General features: G+C 51.5%; 2 protein-coding genes across 2 annotated transcripts in view; both read left to right on the top strand.

Moving 5' to 3' along the window:
• macf1a (microtubule actin crosslinking factor 1a) overlaps positions 1-7,291 on the top strand; it is a gene marked incomplete at its 5' end in the record, with an annotated part of 389,501 nt that extends 382,210 nt beyond the window's left edge. The window contains 4 exon segments of the mRNA XM_080531631.1: positions 1,287-1,498; positions 3,503-3,619; positions 4,521-4,626; positions 6,750-7,291. Of these exon segments, the coding sequence (XP_080387757.1) occupies positions 1,287-1,498; positions 3,503-3,619; positions 4,521-4,626; positions 6,750-6,982 (668 nt within the window). The 3' untranslated portion in view covers positions 6,983-7,291.
• Positions 7,292-12,642: 5,351 nt separating this feature from the next.
• bmp8a (bone morphogenetic protein 8a) overlaps positions 12,643-15,000 on the top strand; it is a gene marked incomplete at both ends in the record, with an annotated part of 13,001 nt that continues 10,643 nt past the window's right edge. The window contains one exon of the mRNA XM_080531630.1: positions 12,643-13,267. Within this exon, the coding sequence (XP_080387756.1) occupies positions 12,643-13,267 (625 nt within the window). The remainder of the gene's footprint in view (positions 13,268-15,000) is intronic.

Below are 15,000 nucleotides of genomic sequence, written 5' to 3'. Positions count from 1 at the left end.
CTTCTCTCTCTCTCTCTCTCTCTCTACCCTTCTCTCTCTCTCTCCCCCCTTCTCTCTCTCTCTCTTTCTGGCTGGCTTCTCTGGGCTGAGTGTTGTGTTTGCTGGAGCTGCTGTATCTTGTGTAAGAATGCGTCTGAGTGTCTCACGGCCGGGGGAGGGGGGGGTTCCTATCACTGGGGTCTCCCCAACTGCAATAGCAGGCATGTGCCCCCCCTTATACACTGCAAAAAAGACATCTAAGTAAGATGAAATATCTTGTATTTGTTGTCCGACCGGCACTAGTTTGAAGATATCTCTGACTTGTTTTAAGAAAATCTTGGCGAGTGAAAGAAATGCTTATTTTAGGTCATATTTCCCCTCATTTTATTGCTTTTTTTTTTCTTGTTCTTGAGAGCTGACTTTTTGCAGTGTATCTATATCTATATATCTTTATGTATCTATATCTTTATGTATCTATATCTATATCTATATGTATCTATATCTATTTGTATCTATATCTATATCTTTATGTATCTATATCTATATCTATATGTATCTATAGCGATACACAACAAGCACTGTGGTCTGTGTGATTAGACAGCTGAAACCTAGCCAGACAGGCCCTGGTCATAGCGGTTGTAATAACACCAGGTTTGCTACTGACTCTCCATCCACCCCCCACCCTCCCCTCCTCGCCGCTCCACTCCTCTAACACCGCCTCCTCACCTGCCTCACTGACTGGAAGGTGACCCGGGGGGGCTGACTCTCTCCCTCACACACTGGTTGTTGCCTGGTCTGGATGAACAGTACAACCTAGAACCACAGGTGCCAAGGGTTACATAAACTGACTTGTGCCTTCTCTCTCTCTCTCTCCCTGTCTCTCTCTCTCTCTCTCTCTCTCTCTCTCTCTCTCTCTCTCTCTCTCTCTCTCCCCCTGTCTCTCTCTCTTTCTCTCTCTCTCTCTCTCCCCCTGTCTCTCTTTCTCTCTCCCTGTCTCTCTCTCTCTCTCCCTGTCTCTTTCTCTCTCTCTCTCTCTCTCTCTCTCTCTCTCTCTCTCTCTCTCTCCCTGTCTCTCTTTCTCTCTTTCTCTCTCCCTGTCTCTCTCTCTCTCTCTCCCTGTCTCTCTCTTTCTCTCTCTCTCTCTCTCTCCCTGTCTCTCTCTCTCTGTCCCTTACTCTCCCACCCTCCCCTCTCTTTCACTCCCTGTCTCTCTCTCTCTCTGTCTCTCTTTCTTTCTCCCTTCCTGTTACTCCTCCTCCTCCCCCTCCTCCTCCCCCCCCTCCTCCTCCTCTCTTCCCTCTCTCCAGCCCGTGGGCGGACCAACCTGGAGTTGAGGGAGAAGTTCATCCTGCCAGAGGGGGCGTCTCAGGGCCTGGCTGCCTTCCGTTCGCGGGGCCGGCGCTCCAAGCCGGGCTCCCGCACCGCCTCGCCCACCCGCTCCTCCTCCTCGGCCTCCCACAGCGCCCACAGCTGCGCCTCCCTGCCCTCGGCCCCCGCCACCCCCACCACCTCCTCCAGGGTGAGTTTTCCTCCACAGGATGGAGGTTCGCCCGGGGGTTTTCGAGATGTCAAAAAAAAGTGTTAAAAGTCTGTTGTTAAAAGTGTTTTTTTAACCCAAAGTCGGGTGTATCTAGTTGACGCGTGACGTCTCGAGCGGCTGCGTCATAGATAGGGGGGGAAGTCCTCGTACCGCGTTAATAGGTCTCATGCCAGAGTCTGGGCGCTCTGACCCTGCTCTGCTATGCCGGGGGGTCCCAGAGAGCAGCGGGCGCTCAGCTGGAACACCCCACTCAGGTCGGGGAAAAGGGGAATCTTGGGAGTTGTAGGAATTGGAATCAAAATACTGGGCGATTGGGAACATCAGGACTGAGCAGGGGTATGCAAATGGCAATATCTATAATATCTAAATATCTTGACTCAGAAGTCGATTTAAAAACACTATTTTTTTAACACTACTAGATAGAGTGAGGTCAGAGCAGGGCAGAGGTCAGGCAGAGGTCAGGGTCACAGGGGGGGTGGGGGGAGGGGGGGTTACTAGATAAGGGAGAGCCAGACACTGTTTCCTCAGATCCCAGTGGCGAAGGTGAAGACTGAAAGGTCACTAGCGTGGACACGCACACACGCACGCACGCACACACACACACACACACACACACACACACACACACACACACACACACACACACACACACACACACACTCCTCATCAACATCTACGGTAGGCTCAGGCTCATGGCTGGAGGTGTGAAGAATTCCCCATAACCGTGTGTTTGTGTGTCTTGTTGTCATTGACTGTTAGTAGTGCTAGTCTTGTTTTGTGTGTGTGTGTGCGTGTGCGTGTGTGTGCGTGTGTGTGCGTGTGTGTGTGTGCGTGTGTGTGTGTGTGCGTGCGCACATCAGTGTGATAATGATGTCTACCCTCCTGTTTCTGCATGTCAAACAGTCGCCACGTCCTTAACTGTGCCATTTTTATTTGTTTGTTCTCTGTCTTTGTGTTCTTTTGTACCCTCCACCCCTACACCCCTCCACCCCTCCTGCCTGCTGACCTTGCCTCTGGTTTCAATCTGGTTTTACACTCCCTCTGCTCTCGCACCCAAACACACTGTGCTACACACCCTACCTCCCTCCCTCCTTCCTCCACTCCCTACCTCCCTCCCTCCCTCCACTCCCTACCTACCTACCTACCTCCCTCCACTCCCTACCTCCCTCCCTCCCTCCACTCCCTACCTACCTACCTACCTTCCTCCCTCCCTCCACTCCCTACCTAACTCCCTCCCTCCCTCCCTCCACTCCCTACCTACCTACCTACCTCACTCCCTACCTACCTCCCTCCACTCCCTACCTACCTACCTACATACCTCCCTCCCTACCTACCTACCTACCTCCCTCCCTACCTACCTACCTACCTACCTCCCTATCTATCTATCTACCTACCTACCTATCTACCTACCTACCTACCTACCTACCCTACTTACCTATCTACCTACCTACCTGTCTGTCTGTCTCCCTGTCTACCTGCCTACCTGTTTCCCTGTCTATCTCCCTACCTACCTACCTCCCTACCTACCTACCTATCTACCTACCCTACCTACCTACCTACCTATCTACCTACCTACCTACCTACCTGTCTGTCTGTCTGTCTACCTGCCTACCTGTCTCCCTGTCTACCTGCCTACCTGTCTCCCGTCTACCTATCTACCTTCCTATCTGTCTACCTGTCTACCTGTCTACCTGCCTACCTGTCTCTCTGTCTACCTGTCTACCTGTCTACCTATCTCCCTGCCTTCCTGCCTTCTACCTGTCTACCTGTCTACCTGTCTACCTGTCTCCCTGTCTACCTGTCTACCTGCGCTCCACACCCCCCCCGCCCCCCCCCCCCCCCCCTCTTCTGTTCCCTTCATTTTCCTGCTCTCCTTTCCGGCATTTTTCTTTTCCTTGCCCTCTCCCTTTCCTTTTATTCCCCTCTCTCTGGCTGCCTCCCTCCCTCCCTCCCTCCCTCCCTCTGCTGGTTCCTCCCTCCTAGTCCTCCCTCACTCACTCGCGTGGCTATGAGAAGCCCTGGCTGGCACACAGTAAAACTCCGACACCAACCAAGTGCCAGTCCTGCCCAGACCACGGGCCCACCACCCCTGGGCATGAGGTAACATACTTACCCCCCCACCCTACCACCCCCCACCCCAGGCACGCTTAACGCACTAACACACACACACACACACACACACACACACACACTCTCACACACCATGGGTGACCACACACACACTGCAGACAGGGGGGCTCACTTTAACCAAACGTTGAAGGCCTGGTGACAGACTGTACACCACCCAGTAGGGGAAGTCACACACACACACACACACACACACACCGTCAGATGGTGATGATGAAGGATGGGGATGAGGATGTCTGTTATTCTGAAACTGTCGTCCTCCAAAAAAGAAGGAGTTGTTGAAAAGATACTGAATGACTTCCTATACTCTAAGCTCAGGGTCTGGGGTGTTATGACATGTTACACGGTAGTGCTTAAAGGGGTATATATTAGAAACCTAGAGGCCATTTTGGGATGGAATATGTTTGTATACATTTGGTATTTATCTGGATATATATTTCCAGAGTGTGGGGAGAGCACAGTGAAGCAATCCTTAACACTAGAACAGCTGTGCCTTTTTACCTACTAAAAGAGCCGCCTCTGGGCTCAAATGTCTCTTTAGAATGTAAATCTGCTATTTACACACAACGACCACTAGTTGGCCGCTTGTAAATTGGCCTGCTTCTTACACAGAAAAGCTGCAAAATAGCTTCATACTAGCTTATCCTGAGGAATGTAAAAAATGTAAGGATACTGGGTGGTAGAACGCACATATCTAGGAAAGGTCATGAAAGGAGGGTCCTGAAATTTGATCGAGTGCAAAGATAGAACATGTTGTTTTACTCACAGGGGATGAAAATGACCCGTCATGGCTGATGAAGTGTTATGCAGCTCACTTTGGTCGTGTCTGTCAGAAGCAAGCGCACCGGATGACATTTCCTGTTTCTTCCTATAGGGGGCGGCGTCAGGGTCCAAACTGAAGAGGCCCACCTTCCACTCCAGCCGGGGGTCTCTGACGGGGGAGAACGGATCGACGCCCACCGCTAAACCCGGACGCCCCGGTAAAACGACAGACTCCTCTCTCTCTCTCCTCTCCAACCTCCGTAGTTTTTTTGATTTCATCCAAGTTTTGTTTTCGCGACTAATTGGTTTTTACAGTATGATACCTGTTTTTACAGTGTGATACCTGTTTTTATGGTCTTTACGGTCTTTAACTCTGTGTCGGACGAAAGTGGGACTCAGACACCTTTTCTCTCATCTCCTCCTCTCCTCCCTCTACTTCTCTCTCCTCCTTCTCTCCTCCCTCTACTTCTCTCTCCTCCTTCTCTCCTCCCTCTACTTCTCTCTCCTCCCCCCTCCCCCTCTACTTCTCTCTCCTCCCCCCTCCCCCTCTACTTCTCTCTCCTCCCCCCTCCCCCTCTACTTCTCTCTCCTCCTCCTCTCCCCCCTCTACTTCTCTCTTCTCCTCCTCTCTTCCCTCTACTTCTCTCTCCTCCTCCTTGCCTCCCTCTACTTCTCTCTCCTCCCCCCTCCCCCTCTACTTCTCTCTCCTCCTCCTCTCCCCCCTCTACTTCTCTCTTCTCCTCCTCTCCCCCCTCTACTTCTCTCTCCTCCCCCCTCCCCCTCTACTTCTCTCTCCTCCTCCTCTCCTCCCTCTACTTCTCTCTCCTCCTCCTCTCCCCTCTCTACTTCTCTCTCCTCCTCCTCTCCTCCCTCTACTTCTCTCTCCTCCTCCTCTCCTCCCTCTACTTCTCTCTCCTCCTCCTCTCCTCCCTCTACTTCTCTCTCCTCCTCCTCTCCCCCCTCTACTTCTCTCTTCTCCTCCTCTCCTCCCTCTACTTCTCTCTTCTCCTCCTCTCCTCCCTCTACTTCTCTCTTCTCCTCCTCTCCCCCCTCTACTTCTCTCTTCTCCTCCTCTCCCCCTCTACTTCTCTCTCCTCCCCCCTCCCCCCTCTACTTCTCTCTCCTCCCCCCTCCCCCTCTACTTCTCTCTCCTCCTCCTCTCCTCCCTCTACTTCTCTCTTCTCCTCCTCTCCCCCCTCTACTTCTCTCTTCTCCTCCTCTCCCCCCTCTACTTCTCTCTCCTCCCCCCTCCCCCTCTACTTCTCTCTTCTCCTCCTCTCCCCCCTCTACTTCTCTCTTCTCCTCCTCTCCCCCCTCTACTTCTCTCTCCTCCCCCCTCCCCCTCTACTTCTCTCTCCTCCCCCCTCTACTTCTCTCTCCTCCCCCCTCCCCCCTCTACTTCTCTCTCCTCCTCCTCTCCTCCCTCTACTTCTCTCTTCTCCTCCTCTCCCCCCTCTACTTCTCTCTCCTCCCCCCTCCCCCTCTACTTCTCTCTCCTCCCCCCTCCCCCTCTACTTCTCTCTCCTCCCCCCTCCCCCTCTACTTCTCTCTCCTCCCCCCTCCCCCCTCTACTTCTCTCTCCTCCCCCCTCCCCCCTCTACTTCTCTCTCCTCCTCCTCTCCTCCCTCTACTTCTCTCTTCTCCTCCTCTCCCCCCTCTACTTCTCTCTTCTCCTCCTCTCCCCCCTCTACTTCTCTCTCCTCCTCCTCTCCCCCCTCTACTTCTCTCTCCTCCCCCCTCCCCCTCTACTTCTCTCTCCTCCCCCCTCCCCCTCTACTTCTCTCTTCTCCTCCTCTCCCCCTCTACTTCTCTCTCCTCCTCCTCTCCCCCCTCTACTTCTCTCTCCTCCCCCCTCCCCCTCTACTTCTCTCTCCTCCCCTCTCCTCCATCTACTTCTCTCTCCTCCTCCTCTCCTCCCTCTACTTCTCTCTCCTCCCCCCTCCCCCTCTACTTCTCTCTCCTCCCCCCTCCCCCTCTACTTCTCTCTTCTCCTCCTCTCTTCCCTCTACTTCTCTCTCCTCCTCCTCGCCTCCCTCTACTTCTCTCTCCTCCCCCCTCCCCCTCTACTTCTCTCTCCTCCTCCTCTCCTCCCTCTACTTCTCTCTCCTCCCCCCTCCCCCTCTACTTCTCTCTCCTCCCCCCTCCCCCTCTACTTCTCTCTCCTCCCCCCTCCCCCTCTACTTCTCTCTCCTCCTCCTCTCCTCCCTCTACTTCAATCTCCTCCTCCTCTCCTCCCTCTACTTCTCTCTCCTCCTCCTCTCCTCCCTCTACTTCTCTCTCCTCCTCCTCCTCTCCTCCCTCTTTCCTTTCCTCCTCTCCTCCCTCTCCTCCTCTCCTCCAGATCCTAAGCGTACCCCGTCGTCAGTGAGCGGTCCAGCCAGTCGTGCGGGGAGTCGGGCCAGCAGCAGGCGGGGCAGTGACGCCTCGGATGCCTCGGAGGCTCTGGAGACCCGCTCAGCCTGCTCCGACACTTCCGACACCCCCCGCCGGACCCCCGGCTCCGCCAAGCCCTCCAAGATCCCCACCATCTCCAAGAAGACGGCCAGCCCAAAGACCCCCGCGGGGAAGAAATAGCCCCCTGTTCCCCCGTCCCCCCCGTCCCCACCCTCCACGCACCGATTAAGATCGAGACCGATGAGATGAGTTCCGCATCTCCACCACCAGGGGGCCGGCGACCACTCAAGAAAGAGAGAGAAAAGACGTCCAGAGACTAGAAGCTAGAAGGAAGGAGTAAGAATGGACGTTCCCACTGGGAGAGTGAGGTTCCTGCGGTGGGGTGGTTCTGGAGAGGCAGTATTGGGTGGATCACGTGATTCAGACGTCCAACCGTAGAGGACTTGCATGTGACTCGGTTTCCAGAGACAAGCGAAACTTCACTGTATGGAGGAGAGAGGGAGATAGAGGAGAGAGAATTCACTCTTTCTACACTTTCCCTCTCTTCACTTCACTTCAGAAACACTGACTGGGTGGGGGTTAGGGTAGGGCGGTGTTAGGGGGGGGGGGGGGTCTAGCCTAGGTTCTGGACCAGGTTTGTGCACTTAACCAAGAACTTTCACTTTCCCCTTTAAAAATAAAATAATGTAATAAAATGATCCCAGTTTGCCTTCCAGTCCCCTGCGCCCTCTCCTGCATGGGACTATTCCAGACTGTTCTAGAAGGTTCTAAAACAAGATGGCCTCCGCTGGGAACCACAGCCGTTCCGATTGACAACCAACCAACCAACCAACCAACCAACAAACATAATGCTGCCTTATTTGTGTTATACATTTCTGTCCTTTACTTTTACCTGAACTTTTAGAAGTTGTGGTCTTAGGTAGAGCCTTGTTACTGCTTTATGTATACACACTGACACACACACCAAGTGAAATACACATACTGTACACACTCTGAGGTGGCGAGGGAGGAGAGCTGCGATGACTGACAACGCTGGAGAACGGCATTCCGAAGAACTGGAATTAGGGTCATTTGGGATTGTGGGTAACTGTGCCCTCACCATGAGTCAAAAACTAAAATATGCAATGACTGCCATCTTCTGACCCCCCCCCTCCTCCTCCTCCTCCTCCTCCTTCTCCTCTCTCTCCCAGAATGGGGTTGGAAGAGAAATGACACTTCAGCAGTTTTGTGGGTCAGGGACATTGTAGCTCCCAGCAGACGGACAGACAGACAGACAGACAGACAGACAGACAGACAGACAGACAGACAGCACCGCTCAGCATGTGGGAAGAAAGGAGCTCTGACCACTTCCTGCCTCGAGCTAACTGCCGAAACCTCAAAGCCCAGGGGACTGTGGTAGTGGTGCTAACGCTGAGGGAGCTCCACACACACACACACACACACACACACACACACACACACACACACACACTGCAAAGTCCTCACCACCACTGGAATGTTTGAGGGTGTGGATCATGTGTTCATTGGAATGGACGGGTGGGTTCGTCACATTGTCCTTCAAGTGTGTAAGTGCGTAACTGTGTTTCAGAGGCTAGTGCTCATATTTCTGGTGGCTAGACTACCTTTTAGTGGCACTTGACTAACAGCAATTACATGACAATAGGTGACAATGAAGTGGCTTTGTGACTTTGTAACTCCATTTTAAGTGACTCTTAACTCCCAATTTCCCGATTTCATGATTGACGACCAGCGCACTCTTGACAGTCTGTACCGCTGTAATTCCACTTTGTTTTCCCTGGAACACGTGTGTGTGTGTGTGTGTGTGTGTGTGTGTGTGTGTGTGTGTGTGTGTGTGTGTGTGTGTGTGTGTGTGTGTGTGTGTGTGTGTGTGTGCGTGCGTGGTGCGTGCGTGCGTGCGTGCGTGTGTACATGTGTTATTAGTCACGAGTTACAAAAAACAGGTCATCCACTTGCGTCACTGTATGCAAAGATTTAATTTGTGAAAGTATTTTTTCCTTTGTTCTGGTTAATTTATAATCCTGTTGTACTTGGTTTTTTTTGGGTTTATGATTTTTTTTTCTAGCTTAAGAAAATGCATATTTATTTTTCAGCTCCGTATCATATCACCTTGGAGAATTATTAGTATTAAGAATTATGGAATCATGAATCTTTTGTACCAAGGAAAAATGTCTGCTCTTCTTTTTGAACATTGTTTATGTGTTTCTACTACTTCATAACTTCACACTAGGAAAATGACTGATTCTAATGGCAGCCTTTTTTTGCTAATGACTACAACTCCCAGATCATGACAAGAAAAACCACAAATATGGATGCCGGGGGAATTGAGAGGCCGATGGGAGGGGACTTCCCCCCTCAATATTCTCCCTCCATGGCGTGTGTCTCTGATGGTAGCACACGTGTTCCTGTCTCAGTGTGATAGCTGAAGAACTGAAAGATATATGACATCCTACGGTGATATTTTTATTTATTTATTGTCTCATGGGGGTGGTATTGAGGTCTAGGAGGAAAATACACCTTTCGATGCCGTGTTATTCTCAGTGTGTTGAAGACAACATGGAGGATGGGTGGGTAGAAGTCAACTGTGTGAAAGACAGATCCTAAAAACGAAAACAAAGATTATAAACCTTTTTTTGTTCTCCTTTTGTATTAAAAAATATGCTTGCATTAAAAACATCTGTTGTCATCTATTTGTGTTTTTATGATGTTGAACTTGTAAGTCTAAGGTACACGTGTGTCAGTGGCGTAGCGCAAAATCCCGGGGGCCCCCCGCAAGGTGGCGGTGGGGGGCCTTTCGCAACGGAGTAAAAAAAAAAAAAAAAAACGTGCGTTTTTTAGATGCCGATGCGTTATTGACGTTGCGAAATTTCGCAATATGCACTCTACATTCTAAATGCTTGACTTAGCAAAAGCTACAAACAAGTGAGAGCAATAGCTAAAACCAAATGGTAGACTACATCAGTAGCATGTATTAAGTAGAAAAGTACAAGCTTTATTTCTTTTAACAAAGTGTGGTGTGCACAGCAGCGCGATATCTGTAAACATACACGCTGTAGACTCTCCGCTAAGGGTTGCCAGATGGGATTGAGAATTTCCAACCTAACCAATCTAAAAACTTCTAAATCCACCAAAAACCAGTGGCGGGCCCGTCCGCTACGCCACTGACGTGTGTGCGTATGCCTGGGTTTGGGTGTGTGTATGCCTAGGTTTGGGGTGTGTGTGTGTGTGTGTGTGTGTGTGTGTGTGTGTGTGTGTGTGTGTGTGTGTGTGGCATATGTGCATTTGTGTATGTGTACGTGTGTGTGTGTGTCTTTGTGAGGGTCTGTAGACAACTACTGTGTCCCCCCAGTGCTCACCCGGAAATGTCTGGGTAATTCGGGGCAGGGTACAATTACCTTCTCCAGAGATAAGGACACACCCAGAGCATCTCCCAGGGAGGGGCTGTGGTCAGGCTGGGCGTGTTTCCACTGCTATGGAAACACATTAGGACCATCTCATGCTCTGCTCACACAGTGGCTGAGAGTCTGGCAGCTTGGCTTACATGTGTATCTGAGTGTGTGTGTGCGTGTGTCTGTCTGTTTTGTGTGTGCATATGTCTCGCGTGTGTGTTTGTGTTAGCGGAAGCTACAAGCGGAGCACACAATTCTGAATCTATCTCTAAATGAACGTGTGTGTGAGAGAGAATTGCCCTGTTTATTCGGTGGTTCCACAGGGGCGGATAAGGGCTTGGTTTTGTACAGTCCTCTGCAGCTGTGTGTCTGTGTTTACATACAAACAGTCAAACCCACTCACATCCTCTCCCACCGTCCCCTGGTCGTCCTCGCCACCTCGCCTCACCTCCCTCCGACGACAGACCTGACTCACACACTCCATCATGTTCTCCAGACTCCTGCCTAACCCACCCCACCCCCCCCCCCATCTCTCCTGTCCTCCCCTTCTCCCTCGACACTGTGGGGAAAGAAAAACAACATAGAGAGAAATGTTGAATTCCTGGCATTTCAGACTCCCTGACCCGAAGACAAGATGGCGGTGGGTTTGGTTTGGCCGTTCTTCTACGAGCCTCTCCGGGTGACCACAGAGTCGCAGGGCGCTTTGAAGTTTGAGCGCAAACACAAGCTGGCATGGCACGGACCCTGAATACTATATTTGATGTTTGTCATTTCCCCTCTAAATCCTTTCCTAGAACACTCGCCACACACACACACACTGTGCTGCAGTCAAACTGAAAATGTCATGAAGACTGACGCATGTTTTAGCAGGAAAAAACAAATAGCCCATTCAGAGAGCACCGGTTCTGACTGGTGTTCACCTGCTGTCCGGACAGGAGGATTCCTCATCTTGTTGTTCTGGTTTTGGCAAGTCACTGACGGTTCGCCGGTGGTTCGCTGGCCTCCCAGCCCACAGCTAAAACACACAGGTGGGATTTAGGCTTGCTGATGCTTGGAGTTGTCAGTGTTTGTGTGCTGATGTGGTCCAGACAACCCATTCAAGGTATGCATTTCTAAATGGGGAAAAAAATCTAATATATGTAATAATTTCCATGTCCATTCCATCTATTTAGACTTGAAAGGAAGTGGTTATGAAAAGACAAAACGGAGGGAGAGTGAGAAAGACATGTTAAAAGAGCCCATTGGGAGGGAGGAGAGTTGGAAGAGGATGTGGGTAGAGAGAGGGAGAGAGCAAGAGAGAGAGAGAGCAGGAACATGGGACACTCCCTCTGGCTGATGGAGCTGTGTTCAACTCACTCAGATGAGATACGCACTCCCAGAGCTCACTAACGCTCTGACACACACACTCCGACACACACTGATGTCGGGCTCCATCTGGACCAGGTGTTCTGCTGTACGTCGGGGGAATCATCTCTTGGTTGCAGAGTGACTATTTAACCTTCACAAGGCACGGGAGACTCACTAAAGCCTTACATCCATTTTCCAAGGATAACCACACAAGAACTTGTTTTGGGGGGGAATTTCCTTTTTCAACGAGCAAGAAAAGTGGAGACAGAAATAACTAGAGTCTTGAATGGATAAAAAGTCCCCAAGAATCCTGGATTTATGAAATATGACTGATTGAGAGCCGTGGAATTTAGCTTCATCCGCTGAAGTCTTTACCTGGGACCAAGTTCTTGCTTGACAGGGAACTGAGTTTGAGGCACAGCAGGTGTGGAGTTTCCCTTGTTATCCTTTTAAAGACTGATTAGACTGAAACCCTATCTCATAATTTAGGTCGGATCTCAAATTTCACCCTGTAGAGAGCTTGATAGTACCTGCCCTTTACTTTCCTGCTTTCAACCTTCTCCAAGGTTACTTCTTCAAAGCATTGTTTGTTTTTCAACCAAACACTTGAATATGCCAAGTCGTAATTATGCGGTCTCACTCTTTTTTTTTCTCTCTGTGTGTCGCATGAATAGAGTCTAGTCAAGGTAGAGGAGGAAGAAAGCGGTGGTTTGGAGATTAAAGTAGTAGACGGGGTTAGAGCAGGGAAGGGAAGGAGAGAGAGACGTAAACATATCCCTCGGTGTCTACCACAAAACACATAGCACATAAATCGATGAGCATTTGTGCATTTGTTTGTGACTGTTCTGTCCTACATAAAAGACAAACAGTAAGGTACAACATAGTCAAGTCTCTCTCTCTCTCTCTCTCATCGAACCAGGACACACTCACAGCCTCTCATGGTGGGTCGTGGCTAGTAGGGCTTCAACCTCCCCACGTCTAAAGGAGTTAGCGAATCTGCGACGACAGGGATCAGAGAGAGAACCTAGAACGTGTTCCGACAGTAGAGCCAACAGAACAACCACCCAGCCACCCGCCCACCCAGCGATGGCAGAGGACATCTCGGACCTCCCCTCCCAGAGCACCTCAGAGCGCTCGGACGAGTCTAGAACGACGTACGGCCACACCTGCCTGTACGCCAGAACACGGCGCAGCCACGCCGCCAACAACAACAACAACAACGACAACAACAACAACAAGGCAGCGTGCAGACGACAACAACAGCGGCTCCCTCTGGTCCGCACGGCCCTGCTTCTGGTACCCCTGCTGCTGAGCCTGTGGGGGCAGCAGGCCGAGGCGGTGGTCCACTCCAGCTTCCGCCGCCTCAGCGGCCGTGAGAAGAAGGAGATGCAGCGGGAGATCCTGTCCATCCTGGGCCTGCCGGGCCGGCCCAGACCCCACCCCCCGCTGCGGCCCCCCTCCTCGGCGCCGCTCTTCATGCTGGACCTGTACCACGCCGTGGCGGCCGAGGGGGGGGACGAGGCCAACGGGTTCGCCCTGGGAGGGGTAGGGGGGCTGGGAGGGGGGGGGCTGGGGTTCGGGGGCGGCGGCGGTCTGGACGGGTTGAGTCACCACGTCAGCCACGCGGCGCTGCCCACGCTCAGCACGCACACACCGCCCCTGGGCACGGTGGTCAGCGAGGCCGACACGGTGATGAGCTTCGTCAACCTGGGTGAGTGTGTGTGTGTGTGAGACGGAGGTGAGTGTGTGTGTGAGACGGAGGTGTGTGTGTGCGTGTGAGACGGAGGTGAGTGTGTGTGTGTGAGACGGATGTGTGTGTGTGTGTGTGTGAGACGAATGTGTGTGTGTGTGTGTGTGAGACGGAGGTGTGTGTGTGTGTGTGTGAGACGGAGGTGAGTGTGTGTGTGTGTGTGTGTGTGAGACGGAGGTGAGTGTGTGTGTGAGATGAAGGTGTGTGTGTGAGACGGAGGTGAGTGTGTGTGTGTGAGACGGAGGTGTTTGTGTGTGAGACGGAGGTGTGTGTGTGTGTGAGACGGAGGTGAGTGTGTGTGTGTGAGACGGAGGTGTGTGTGTGTGGGACGGAGGTGTGTGTGTGAGACGGAGGTGGTCTTTAGATGTTGTGGTCCATCGAGGGCCAACCTGGCAACCCTAACCTCCCCATGGCCAACCTGGTAACCCTAACCTCCCCATGGCCAACCTGGCAACCCTAACCTCCCCATGGCCAACCTGGCAACCCTAACCTCCCCATGGCCAACCTGGCAACCCTAACCTCCCCATGGCCAACCTGGCAACACTCACCTCCCCCCCTAACCAACCTGGCAACCCTAACCTCCCCCCTTACCAACCTGGCAACCTTAACCTCCCCATGGCCAACCTGGCAACACTAACCTCCCCCCTAACCAACCTGGCAACTATAACCTCGCCATGGGGAGACCACTCCAACCTGTCAACCCTAACCCCCCCCCCCCCCCTAACCAACCTGGCAACAGTCAGTCTCTCCAGGGTTTCCTGTGCCGTACAGCAGGCCTAATCCTGATGTTTATCCGTCACAGCTTCAAAACTAAACATCCTTTTCCCGATCGTTTCCTTCCTACTCCTCCTCTCCTGGCTTCAGACCGCCGCACCGTGGGAACATTATTCTTCATTTTCTTTATTATTATTATACAGGAAAATATTAAAAGTAACATTACAGATGTTCTAAATGTGTGTTCCATTTAGACTGGCCTGACTCAGTTCAGACCGGTTTTAACAGCAGGTTCCTGTTCTACAGCACAAAAAACACACAATCACATAAACAATACAAAAGAAAAAGCAGGAACAGAAGCAAGACAAATGCAAAACATAAACAGCTACACAACACTACAAGTGAGTAAGATGGTATATGTGACTTGGGTCAATGGTTGCAGGTGTCCTTCCATCGGATGGTGTTTCTAGGCCTTTGCCGGTTGTGTTTCTAATGTAATATGGGATCTCCCTCCAGATGTTAGTGTACATAGTGAAATAATGATCTCTGACCATAGTGAGATAATGATCTCTGACCATAGTGTTTTTTGTATTCCTCTGTTCTTGGACAGCCATTTATTTTCTCAGCGACGATACAACGAATGTCCAAAGTTCCTCCAAACATAAACTGTCACGCTTGCGTTAGGTGTGGCTTTGTAGCTAGGCATATGTTCTTGTCATCTCAATCTACTCCATTTCATATTTCCACGGATATGATGTTGGCACGATATGATACACTGAACTACCCCGTGATGGATGCCCAATCTAGACATGTTTCCACATATAGCTCTCTCTCTCTCTCTCTCTCTCTCTCTCTGCATGTTGGAAATCAAACGTTAGCCTATAGGACAGACACACCCTATCAGTCAGACCCACTTCAGGGCCAGCGGACAGGACAGTGTGTGTGAGAGACAGCAGCTGGGAGCGATTACAGCCCTGACT

The sequence above is a fragment of the Nansenia antarctica genome, assembly GCF_963989245.1.
Source record: "Nansenia antarctica genome assembly, chromosome: 5".
NCBI classification, from domain to species: domain Eukaryota; kingdom Metazoa; phylum Chordata; class Actinopteri; order Argentiniformes; family Microstomatidae; genus Nansenia; species Nansenia antarctica.
This window is presented reverse-complemented; position numbering and strand designations above follow the sequence as displayed.